Below are 12,849 nucleotides of genomic sequence, written 5' to 3'. Positions count from 1 at the left end.
AAATATAAATCTTTCTGAACATTTCCATTTATTTTAAACAGATTACAAGTTGTAATCAGATAGCTAGCTGACAAGCATAATTCTCTGGCTGCTGTTCCTTGAGAATGACAAAGCATACTTCTCTCTAGGAACAAAACCTATCTAATTAGCAAGTAAAACAAGCATACAACATTTAATGATGAATATTTTTTAAATGTTGTTCAGTACTAAAACTAGAAATTAAAAAGCACTTACTCAGAAACACGAAGAATATTTTCTTTCCCTTCTTCAACAGAAATGCTGACATCACCTTTCACATGTTCTACCACCAGCAAAGCTTCTAAAAATGACAGGATGAAAAGATTACTCTTTTTCAAAAACAATGAATCACAAAGCATTAGGGATGAGTCAACAAACTAATATTATGTCCCATAAGGAGTAACCTTTCCCCCACCCCCCCAGCAGGATATAGACAGCAAATCTAGACTTTGATCTTGGAGAAATAAATTAGAATTCATTATTAGCACAGTTCATTTGCTTCTGAATATGCTCAGGTTTTGATTAGTAATAATAAAATGAATCTTTTCCTTCTTCAGATGATAAGAAATTAGAATTGTACCTTGTATAAAAGTCAAAAGTATTTAAGTAATTACTATGTGGTAGGTTCTACACTAAATGCTTTAGAGTAATTACAATTTTTAATCTTTGTCATAACCTTAAGTTGATACCTTTATTCCCACTATAGAAGAGGAAACTGAAGCTTAGAGAGGTTAAAGAACCAGCCTGATGTCCTTAGCTACTAAATACATGGCAGTCAGGAGTTGAATGCAGCGCTCAGTCCAGACCTCCCACTCTGCAACAGAGTACTACTGCCTCTCAACATATTTTACTAAATTGACTCACTAATACTTTGTTTTCTTAATTTGTTAAGATGAACAGCTAGCATTCGTATATCATTTCCAAATACCGTGCTCTCTTGGAAACTAGACCAGGTTAGGGAAAGTAACCTAGAATATCTTATTGTGCTAGAAATCAAGTTCTGTTTGAAGGTCTGTCCCCTCAGAAACTTATGTTGAAATTTTATAGCCACTATAACAATATCAAGAAATAGGACCTTCAACAGGTATTTTAGGTCAAGAGGCAATGTGGGAATGGGTTTGCTCTCTCCCATGTGCTCTTTCTCAGCTCTTCTGCTATGTTATGACACAGCAAGAAGGACTTGCCAGATGTATCCCCTTTAATCATGGATTTACCATGCTCCAAAAACATCAGACAATAAACTTTTGTTCATTATAAATAACCCAGTCTGGGATGCAGGGATGTAGCTTAGTGGGAGAACACTTTTGTAGAATGTGCAAGAGGATAACAACATTGCAAAATACTACTAATACTATTAGTAATAATAAAGTAATATATTACCCACTCTGTGGTATTCTGCTATATTAGCACAAAACAGATTAAAACAAGAAATTATTCAAAAGAGAGATAAAAAATCAGGTCACAAAGACATAGAGGCCAGCTTAGACTGCCCTAGCATATTGGGGCAATTTGACCACCAAAATGAAATAAATTTTAGCATATCATTACAAAAGGATCCTACTGAGCAAATAAAAGGAATAAACCATTACAAGCAACAAAATAAATATAAAAAACACTATCTTAGGAGTAAAAGAATATATAATATGGTTCGATGCACATGAAATTCTAGAAAAAGCAAACAAAGTGACAAAAAACATGTCAGAGGCTACCAGGAGCCAAGGATGAGGAGAGAGATGACTAAAAAGGGAATAAGAGAATTTTTTGGAAGCAACAGAAATATTCTATATTATTGTTGTGGTGGAGGTTTATAAATTACATATATCACTGCATATCTTATGTCAACTTATACTCATAAAGCTGGTGTACTTGACTGTATACAAATTATAACTCAACAAAACTAATTTTTTTAAATATTTATTTTCTAGTTATAGGTAGATAATATATCTTTATTTTATTTTTATGTGGTGCTGAGGATTGAACCCAGTTTTTTACACATGCTAGGCGAGTGCTCTACCTCTGAGCCACAACCCCAGCTCCAAAAAAACTAATTTTTAAAAATAAAAAATTTTTAAATTGAAAATGAAAATAATGTAATACATTGAATATATTTATTTTACTATGATTTTTTTTTTAAATAGGAAAACTCTTCTCACAAAAAAAATGTTAACTAATGTAAAACAAATGCCAACTTGGAAAATAAATTATATCCTTTTTCTTGGCAGTATAGGGGATGGAACCCAGGACCTCCCATATGCTAGGCAACTGCTGAGTTACACCCTCAGCTCTTTAAAAGGAACTGTAGAATCAGAAGGTCAACATTTGGCAACCATCATAATAATCAAGTTAGGCAGGAAACATTAATGGATGCTAAAACCAGCATGCTAAGGTTTAATGAAGAGAAGAATGTTTGCATGGTCCCACAGTTCTCCCATTAAAATACCTATTAAACAAAAGGGAAAACTGCAGTGGGAAAAGCTGGCAGATGCCCTCGTAAGTGATCAAGGTTGGAATTATTAGTAATGGGAAAATCAAATTCATGCATCAAATGATGGGCTGCAATGAAGAATAAGGAATCAATTCTGCAATAAAGAAAAAAGAATCACTCCTGCCAAAGATGCACAAGCTGAAATCTAGTCCCAAGAAAACATCAGACAACCTGATTAGGAGTTATTCTTCAAGAGATTTATAATCTTTAGAGGGGTCAAAGCTATGAAACCAAGGGAAAAAAACTACTAAACTATTTCAGATTGAAAAAGATTGAGGAGACATGACAACCAAGTACAAACAAAACTTAGTCCCAGATTTTGGTCCTTATGCTATGGAAGGCACTACTGAAGCAATCAGTGTTAGAAGAAGAACATACTTTAGATGTTAAGGATTTTATCAAGATGTATTTCCTGATTTTGATGATTATAAGAGGTCAGATGGAGAGATTTCTTCCTCTGGGTAATGCACACTGGAATATTCTGAGGTGCTGATGCATCATACTGCAGTATCTCTCAGGTAGTACAGGGAAGAAAAGTTATTTGTTCTATTGCATCTTTGAAAGTTTTAAATTATTTTAACATTAAAAAATAACATTTAGACATATTAAAACAGAGGAATTCTAGCCATCCAATCCATCTTTTAAACATTTCATTTAATTTTATTATTTAAAGATAAAATGTATCTGACTTGAGTCACTGAAAAGAATTAAATAAAAAAACAAAAGATAGGTGAGGTACAACCAGAAGAAAAAGACATATTTTATAACTGGTCTATAGTCCAAAATAATAACACATTTCTTTAAAATTCTCTTTCAGAATACTAACAGCAATGTGGTTCCGAGTTCTATAATTCACTAAAGAAATAGATCAATCACCTTTAGAGTAATGACCTAAGCAACATTAGTAAAAACTATACCCACTTATCAATATCTAAAATGTGTCTGGAATGTTACCTACAGTCTCATTTTTTTCTGGCAACCAACACTATATAGAAAACATTAGCTCCCCCCCCTCCCTTTTTGTGGTGCTGGGGATTGAACTCAGGGCCTTGAGCAGGTTAGGCAAGTGTTCTACTGCTGGGCCACATCCCCAGTCCCTACCCCATTTCCTTAAATAAGCAAATTGTGGGAGTCACTAAACAAGGAATATCAAGGTTCCACAACTAATAATTAGCAGCCAGGACTGCACACAGGCCTCCACGAACCAAATATCTTTGCTCTCAACCATGAGGCCATATTGTCTAATATTAGTCCAGCCCAAGAATCAAATCTATTTCTTTCAGAGCCCAAGAATCAAATCTATTTCTTTCAGAGCTCATTCATTTGTTGTGGGGTTAGCCCACAATTCCTGAAACCAATACACTAACACATATTATTTTTAATATCTAAAATGGGCTGGAAGTGTAACTCAATGGTAAACCTTTGCTTAGAATGCAGAAGGCCCTATGTTCAATCTTCAGCACCAAAAAAAAAAAAAAAAAAGTATTCCAATAAACTCACAACACCACCAACACCAAAGTTGAGAAAATAATGATTAATTTCATGATTCCCCATGGACAATTATATTTAAAAGTCTGGGCTTCTTGAACATTAGAAAGTACTTGTGTGGAGAAGGGGACACAGCTCAGTTGGTAGATCATTTGCCTAGCATGCACAAGGTTCTGGGTTCAATCCTCAGCACCAGAGTGGGGGGTGGGGAAGTACTGTGCATTTAACTATGTATAGCATAGGAGTAAAGTACTTAAAATTCTTTTGTGTAATTTCCCAAAGTAATGAAAAAGCAGAAATTCTACGCTATTCACCCACAGTAACCTTGGCCAAGTTGAAAAAGCAATATCAATTTCAACTTAAGATGTATTAGGAAGGTGACAGATCTGATGTTTACTCTGACATTTACTACATCCACAGGGTGTGTTGAAAAACAACCCCATTAACATGCAGCAAACCCGTTTTTAGCAATTATCCTTTTTACCACTCTTAACTAAAAATAAATGCAACCCCAGTTAAAAGCCTAAATGCTAATAGGACAATCTACTTGGTTCATTTAGACCCTAACAAAATGTAAGGAAAAAAAACAACTAAATTCAAGACGAGAGTTGGGAGAGAAAATGCTAAAAACAAAGCGAAGATAAGTTTTAAGATGTTATTTCTACGACCAGTTCTTGGTCCCCAGAGGAATGCATTTCAAAAAGGGAGCAGGAAACTGGCTTAAAGTCAACCCTCTGAGAGAAGGTGGTCCAAAAGCCTCGGGTTGCCCGCCCTGGGCTCACACCGCGCCTTCCTCCAGGCCCTGGGAACAGTTGTCTTCCACAGCAGACGCCCCAGGTAAGGTGCAGAAGGCGAAGGGCTCGGGGCCTATTCCGTGTGTAGCTTGGGAAAAAGGGAAGGAAGGCCCATTCTCCCAGGCCGTGACCGCCGCCACTGCGCCAAGCCGGGGCGCAGAGAGGTTCCCAGCCCCGCACCCTTCCTGGCTGATGCAACCTACACGGTCGGCGGCAGCTGCCTCTTACCCAGGGGCGGGTCTCCAGAATTCACGGTGAGACAGAGCGTAGCCATCTCCACGGGTCTCCCGATACACCTGTCACCCCGCCTGCCTGGCGCCCTAAAGACCCGCGATCGGCTGAAAACGAGAGGATGCAACGTGTGCACGCGCCCGACGCCGCCGCAGCCTCCGCCCCGCCTATTTGCCGCGACCAATGTTGTCATCGCGCACGCCGTAGTGCGTCATCACGGCGCGCCGTCACCGCCCTCGCCCTCGCCCTCGCCCTCCACGGGAGTTCCGGGTCCGCTGTGCTCCGCCTTTTCGCAGCTATTCGGTTAGAACCTACGTGGCCTTCCACGCTGCTCTCCAAAATACTCTGAAGCGGACTGAACGTTACGACACTTCGCAAAAGAAAACAGCAAGGTTGTCAGACCGTTTCTACTGTGGGTTGGGCGTTTATGTGAAGTACTTGGCAGAACATGCTCTGTGTATTGTTAATTAGCATATGTTGTATGGAAACGTACAGGAAAGTCTTGGAAGCTTACATGCAAAATAACAGCCACGGTTACATTGGGATTTGGAGAAACTTCTAATGTTTTCTGTATTTTTATCAAGAGAGACATAGTTTAAAAGTTATTGTTTATTACAAAATAATGATTTCAAGTGAATTTTTTTTTATTTTATTAAAGACTTTTAAGGAAAACTGCTAGACCTGAGGGTATGGATCAGCAGCAAAGTGTTTGAAGCAAAGCAAAACTTCTGCCGCAGTTTGTCTTGCTGTTGAGTGGACTGTGCAAACATGCTTTTCAGAAGGTCATCTGATTCTTCCTCTCTGTGGTGTATGTGTGTGCGTGTAAGAGGGAGAGAGAGAGAGAGAGAGATATCTCCATCTCTAGGCATTCTCCAAAGGCTGGTGTTCAAGCTCAAGGGGCCTGATATTAATTCAAAAAACTATCCCAACCTAATCCCACCCTCATTTTCTTAAAGTAACAGTGGTCAACTTTATGTTTTATATATAGCCCTTGATGCTCTATCACTGCAACTTATTTTTAAAAGGGACATGTTTCTTTCTCTTCTTTCTCTGCTCTTCCTTAATATCTCTCCCTCTCTAATCTCAGGGGAAACAGAATTACCTTTCTTCCCCATCGGAGGCAGTTACCTGTCCTTAAGCACACACCCACCACCAGAATGGAGTAATTCAGACCTTGGGGATAGCACCAGAAGATTTAAAAAAAAACTCTCTCTCAAATTAACAAGTGAAGTACAACTCTGGACAGAACAAGTGGAATGTAGCCTTTGAATCACCTCCAAAAAAAAAAAAAAACCTGTTTCCTGGGATGGGCAGAATCATATCCTCTGGGATTGGAGTCCCTTGTGCTTCTTTCTCCTTTACTAGCAAAGCAATAAAACTTCTTTTTCCTTTTTCTCAAAACCATGTCCTTGTTATTGGATTGGCATCAGGGACAAGGACTGAATTTTTGATAACATTAATCTCCCCTAAATGTTCTTGTTTTCACTAGAGAGTGTCATTTATATCCATCTTCCATGAGACTTGAGTGTTTAATGCACCCATAGAGGCTTTACCTACTCTTATCCATTGAACCCACTAGCCAGCCTCCGGAGGTGGTAAGGTACCTAAGGCAGAGCAAGTTCTCTTCCCTCCCTCCCAGTCCTTTCCTATCAAAATCTCCAGAAATGGGATCCTAAAACTCATGTTCATCAAGTTCTCCAAGTGATTCTGTACACACCAAACCTTGCCTTCGTACCTTCCTTTGTTGGAATTGATTTATTTTCTGCACACCCTGCCAGCTCTTAAGATTTTTATTTGTTGGAACAATGTCTTAGACATCATCAGACTCCTCATAATGCTTACTAGCAGATGCTAGAGATTCTTCCTACTGTGTCATTTTTGGTTATGAGGAAAAGGCCCCAAAGCCTGTATTTATTTTTTATTTATTTTTTTTAATATTTATTTTTTTTTAGTTTTCAGCGGACACAACATCTTTGTATGTGGTGCTGAGGATCGAACCCGGGCCGCACGCATGGCAGGCGAGCGTGCTACCGCTTGAGCCACATCCCCAGCCCAAAAAGCCTGTATTTATGAAGACAAAAACTATAAAAGTTTACTTTGTAAAATGGAATTTAAAATTTAGGAACAATGGAAATAAATTTGTGTTATCTTTTATCTTAGAATGGTGTTCTTGAGCTATGTATTAATTCTTAGAATAAAGAAGAATAAGTTAAATATTAAATATTTGTATTTGTTGTTTGAGTTTTCCTGAGCAGACATGACAAGCTGGAGCTCTGGGCCAGAGCCTAAAAAAAGCTGTCCTTGGAAAACACTGCCACAGTGCCTGTAAACTATAAAGCATAAGGCTTTCCACAGTTTTGCCTCTTAGTGATTCACTAAATAGAATCAGTTTTACTTATTCCCTTTTGGAGCAAATGCTCTCTTGTTTGCTTGCTCTTCCAGCTGCTGGTTTTAAGGGACATCATAACCAGGAACATGAGTCTTGCAAAAATGGAAGACACAGTCACTTGGAATCTCAGCAAGCGTATATTGTGCTTATTTACATATATCCTCTTGTTCTGAGAAGGAGTTAATCCACTTTATATAGAAATGTAATAAAATAAAAATCATTTTAATTGAAGAAAGAAGACAATACAAAAGGAAGGTGACACAAAGAGAGGAGCTAGAGCACTGAAGAGAGGGTATGAACCCTGTTTACCTTCTTGGAATAAGCCACAAAACTCGACTTGAAGATAAGAGGAAAACTATCTATGACATGATGGGAAAAATCAGAATTTTCCTACTACAGAAACAGAATTTCTCCCAGAAATCAGAAAGGGCACCTAAAAAGGTTTCAACAACATATTAGAGTAATTGTAGTACATTGTTCATTTAACAATATTTTGAAAGTATATCCTATGTGCCCAGCAGTGTTCTTAGTATTAGAAATATGTGGTTAACAAAAATTCCTAATTTTATGAAGTTTACATGATGGTGGGAGTGAGGTAGCAAATAAACAGTTTTACTTTAGAAAGTGATATTTGGGATAGAAAGGAAATCAGAGAAGGAGAACTTCAGTAGTTGGAGAAGATCTTTTTTACAGGGCCTCACACATGCTAGACAAGCATTCTACCACTAAGCTATACCCCAACCCCGGACAAGACTTCTTTTAGTAAAATTTGGGATGAGACCAGTCCAATGAGAAGAAGCCAACTATGCAAAGATCTGACGTTTTGTCAGTAGAGCAAAACAACAAAATGTATTTATTTCTCAGTAAAGCATGCAAAGATTGTGCTTTGGAGAATATTTCATCTGCATATCTCCAATTCAACCCAGCCCATTATGTCACTAGACTGTGAGCACATCGTTGCCAAGAACTATGTATTATTCATCTTTGGGTCTCCAACATTATGCTCTGTACTTAACAGAGCAGGGTCTCAATAAATGTTGGAATGAATGAAAGCAATATATATTATGCTTATTAAAGCATCAAAAATCTTATTAAAGGCTGGGGGTATAGCTGAACAGTAGAACACTTGCCTACCATGTGCAAGGCCTTGGGCTCAACCCTAGAACCACAAAAAAGAAATTGTTTCTTTATAATTAATATATTATCATTATTGGTCTCTTCAATAGGTAATTTGTTTTCAATTGGAAAATAGAAATTCAAATCAAGTCATTTACCTATTGCTCTTGACAAACCTCCCAAATTTAGTAACTTAAAGTAATAACCATGTTATTGTATCTCATATTTTTGTGGGTTAGGAATTTTGGTTATCCTCCGCTAAGTAACCAACAGATGCTCCATGTAGCATGATAAAGGGTCACTTGGTGCTATTTAATTGAAGGCTAAAATGGTTTAAGGTGCAAAAGGGAAAAATGGAAGCCTAGGCTCAGATAGGTCCCTCTTCCTTTTCTTATTTTTTTTGGTGGGGGCTGTCCTTATATTCTCTTTAGCATGGTAGACTTCTTATGTGCTGCTAGCTTCTCTGAGAATGGAAACTTCAAGGGTTCTCTTCACCTAGCATTGAAAGTCACACAATTACACTTACCAGCTCCACTCCTTATCAGTGAGCCACAAGGCCCTCCCACTTATAACAAGGGGAATAAACTTAAACAAAATCTATAGGAAGCCATTTGTTGTAGTCAGCTTTTTCGTTGCCATGACTAAAAGACCTGACCCGCACCACTGTAGGGGAGGAAGTTTGTTTGAGGGCTCATGGTTTCAGAAGTCTCAGTCTACAAAAGGCTGGCTCCATTCTTCAGCTACACCCTACCACTTCAGTTACTGTTCAGTTAATCTCTATGGGGGATTAATTCACTGATTGGGTTAAGACTCTTACAACCCAATCATTTCTCCTCTGAACCTTCTTGCATTGTCTCACATGTGAGCCTTTGGGGGCACCTCACACCCAAACCATAACACCATTGTTTTGGACTGAGCTTCTGCACTAGGGTGGTATATGTCAGAATTACTACCTGTTATCTAAATGAAAGATTCTGTGCTATTGCTGACACTTCTTTTTGCATATAAATACATGGAGATTGTACAAAACCAGTTGCAAAAATTAATGAACAGACTACTCTGTTAAAATGGGTAGACTCTTGGCGGGTTCGGTCGTGCACACCTGTAATCCCAGAGGCTCGGGAGACTGAGACAGGAGGATTATGAGTTCAAATCCACCCTCAGCAATGGCGAGATGCTTAGCAACTCAGTGAGACCCTGTCTCTAAATAAAATACAAAATAGGGCTGAGGATGTGGCTCAGTGGTCGAGTGCCCCTGAGCTCAATCCCTGGTACCAAAAAAAAGGGGGGGGGGCGGTAGACTCTTCATCCAGCTCTTTGATTTACTTGATTTTAGCTGGTTTGGTTCAGGGGGGTTGGGGGCAGATCCTGGCTCCTTAGCCAGAGGCATATTCTAAACTTTTGGTATTATTAATACTCTTTGTAGTCATAATATTAGACTTTCACATGCTATATATCCTCAAAGAAAGTTTTAAATTTTGTATACAGCTATCTGTTGGAGATCAAGTGATCTCTTTTGCAAAGAATGACAAAAAATTAAAAAAAAAAACGGTAACTGAGAATAGCATTGATGCCCTAAGTTTCGGTCACACTCTCACTAGTCTTCAAGATATAATACTAAAAATTAGAATGGAGTAACTCATGCTGAAGTTCTATGTCACCAAGGTGAAACTTAAGCTTTTTATCTGATCTTCTGAGAAATCATAATTAGATAACAGCCAAATTTCCCAAACAGGCCAGTTGTAATTGGTATGATACCGAAGTTCCCTCTGCTTTAGTTCTTATAAGAAAAAAGTAACCTGAAATAACCTGATGTTAATTATTTTGTTTCCCTATTCTACCTTACCAATAAAGTAACTTTTAAGTTACCAACCCAATTTTTTTGTTTGTTTTTGCTTTCTTCTGTCTAGCATGGTAGATTTTTTATGTGTCTATGTGTCTTCTCTATGTCTATAAAACTAACCTCTTTTGCTTAGCCTATGGGAACACTTGTTGTCTTTTATAGAATGAGATGTTACCTGATGTAAAGTTGAAAACAAAGCCAATTAAGGAACTCAAACTAAAAAAAAGATAAAAAAATATTTGTTGTTGCTGGATTATTAATCATTATCTAGTTAAGGAAAATTGCCTCTAAAGGTAACAGTTTTCAAACAAATCAAGAAATGGGTTTGGGATTTTTAGCTTCTACCGAGGTTCAGATAATATCCCCCTTTTATGTTTGTATGCTGAGAATAAAATGGAGGTCGTTCCTTGCACATGCTAAGCAAGCACTGTATCACTGAGCTACACCTCCAGCCCAACACTTAAAATATTTTAAGACTATAGATCATTGGCCCCTATCTGCCTCCTCAACCTCATTTTATTTTTTAATTTTATAAAGAAAAGTTTTATTTAGCTTACCTCAACTTCATTTATCAGTCTTTCCCCCATTCCTGTTACTTTGGCCACTGTGGTTTCCTTTCCATTCTTTTCTTTCTTTTGTCAGAGATGTGCTTGCCATTCCCACTAGAAACCTTAGCTCTTAACATGGTCAACTTCTTTTCATCCTGTTATTAACTCTGCTGAGGGCCATTGCCAAGTAGGAATGACGCATCGAAATTTCCTTGCCAGCGTACCCCATGTTAAATGGACTTGCCTTGGAAATTCGCTGTGACATTGCATTCCCACTAGAAACCTTAGCTCTTAACATGGTCAACTTCTTTTCATCCTGTTATTAACTCAAATATCATCTCCACGAATAGTCCTATTTTATCTAAAGGAGATCCTCTTCCAGCCCTCCCACCAGAGTGATCTTCCTATTTTTTTTAACCAAATTCCACAATCTAAAATAATTTCATTTACTTATTTATCATCTTCCTTGCTTCATTAGAACATCAACTCATCTAAACAAGGTCAGTGTTATAGTCACTGTGTGATGTTCAGTGAATAACATATAGCAAGTACTGTTGAATGAATGGATGGAGGCCAAGGGGAGAGGAAGCGTGATGTTCTGAGGGAGTTCAAATGATTGCACATGGCTGCAGTATAGTGATCAGAGTTGATACTGGAGAAGGAAGAAGTCACACCATTAAGCACTTCGTACACCATTATTGGGAACTTATTTTTTATCCTGAAAACAAAAGCAAGCCATAAAGATCTTAAGTAACAGAATGGTATTACTAGATTTCATTTTTAAAAGTTCACTCTGGAGACAATGTAATGGATGGTTGTAGAGTCATTAAAGCCCAGGTAGAGATTTGTATGGAGGACAACACAGTGATCTAAGGAAGTAATCATGGGGCATGAGTGTATAAACAAATGTAGAGGCAACAGAAATGAAGACAGAATGTAGACTCCCAAATATCTCACTTAGTTATAGTTGTGTTAGAGAGAGAGAGAGAGAGAGAGAGAGAGAATTTTTAATATTTATTTTTTTTTTTAGTTCTCGGCGGACACAACATCTTTGTTGGTATGTGGTGCTGAGGATCGAACCCGGGCCGCACGCATGCAAGGCGGGCACGCTACCGCTTGAGCCACATCCCCAGCCCCCTTTAAGCTATTCTTATGTTGCATTTAGATTTTTTTAAAATTTAGGTTTAGTCCACTGTTCACAGAGAACTCCATTTCTGGATGAAGTAAATGGACCAAGGCAGTGATTTTCAAAATTTGCCAATTATCAGGATCATCTTGTGGGCTTGTAAAATAAATTAAGGAGGGGTTGGGAATAACGAAGAGCTGTAGAGACACCATAGTTTTTTAGAGATAGCTGGAGGCATCAAAGTAGGCTTTGGATATACAGAGTTTGAGAGTTCTAAGACAGGTTTAGATTTTGGATATTCTGAGCAAAAGGCCTTACATGAAACCACATGGATAGAATGGATCATCTGATGAGAAAGTAGTCTAGAACACAATCTTGGTGAATAGTGACATTTAAGGGAAGGAAGAGAAAGAGAAGAAAGGAGAATGAGTGGCTAGAAGGAGGAAAAATAAGGACAAAGAGAAAAAAGTTTATAAGAGAGTGCTCAACGGTGAGCTCTGAGCCACAACCCCAGCCCCATGACAGTATATCTTATAATCTCCCATTGAAAGGAACCAAGGCAACTATCCAACTGTTCACAGTTAAGCATTAAAATGATGCCATAAGAATGAGTAAATACACATAGCATTTATAATTTTCAGATACTTAAAAAACTGGCAAATATAAAATAAAGAACTAGGATTAAATAATTTATTTTAAAGAAACTTTTCCCATAAATGTTTCATCAATGTACATAATAACATTATATGTATTCACAATTGAAGTAGGAACACCTTCAAAACTACCATGAAAAATAAGAGAGAAATCTTTG

At 37.9% G+C, this 12,849-nt stretch overlaps 1 protein-coding gene and 1 long non-coding RNA gene across 3 annotated transcripts in view; one reads left to right on the top strand and one right to left on the bottom strand.

Annotated features, from left to right (window-relative positions):
- The window catches only part of EPRS1 (glutamyl-prolyl-tRNA synthetase 1), an 81,161-nt gene extending 75,956 nt beyond the window's left edge, over positions 1-5,205 (bottom strand). For both annotated transcript variants that reach the window (XM_081297480.1, XM_081297481.1), the window contains exons 1-2: positions 5,014-5,205; positions 235-319 (exon numbers count right to left, since the gene is read on the bottom strand). In XM_081297480.1, the coding sequence (XP_081153606.1) occupies positions 235-319; positions 5,014-5,059 (131 nt within the window). In that variant the 5' untranslated portion in view covers positions 5,060-5,205. The remainder of the gene's footprint in view (positions 1-234; positions 320-5,013) is intronic.
- Positions 5,206-5,227: 22 nt separating this feature from the next.
- LOC308650924 lies at positions 5,228-7,233 on the top strand. The gene is made up of 2 exons (XR_014022437.1): positions 5,228-5,824; positions 6,969-7,233. It is a non-coding gene; the product is annotated as an uncharacterized lncRNA (long non-coding RNA).
- The last annotated feature ends 5,616 nt before the right edge of the window (positions 7,234-12,849 follow it).

This window comes from Spermophilus citellus (genome assembly GCF_964194105.1).
Source record: "Spermophilus citellus genome assembly, chromosome: 6".
In the NCBI taxonomy this organism is placed as follows: domain Eukaryota; kingdom Metazoa; phylum Chordata; class Mammalia; order Rodentia; family Sciuridae; genus Spermophilus; species Spermophilus citellus.
The sequence above is the reverse complement of the archived record's forward strand: the minus strand, read 5'-3'. Positions and strand labels throughout refer to the sequence as shown.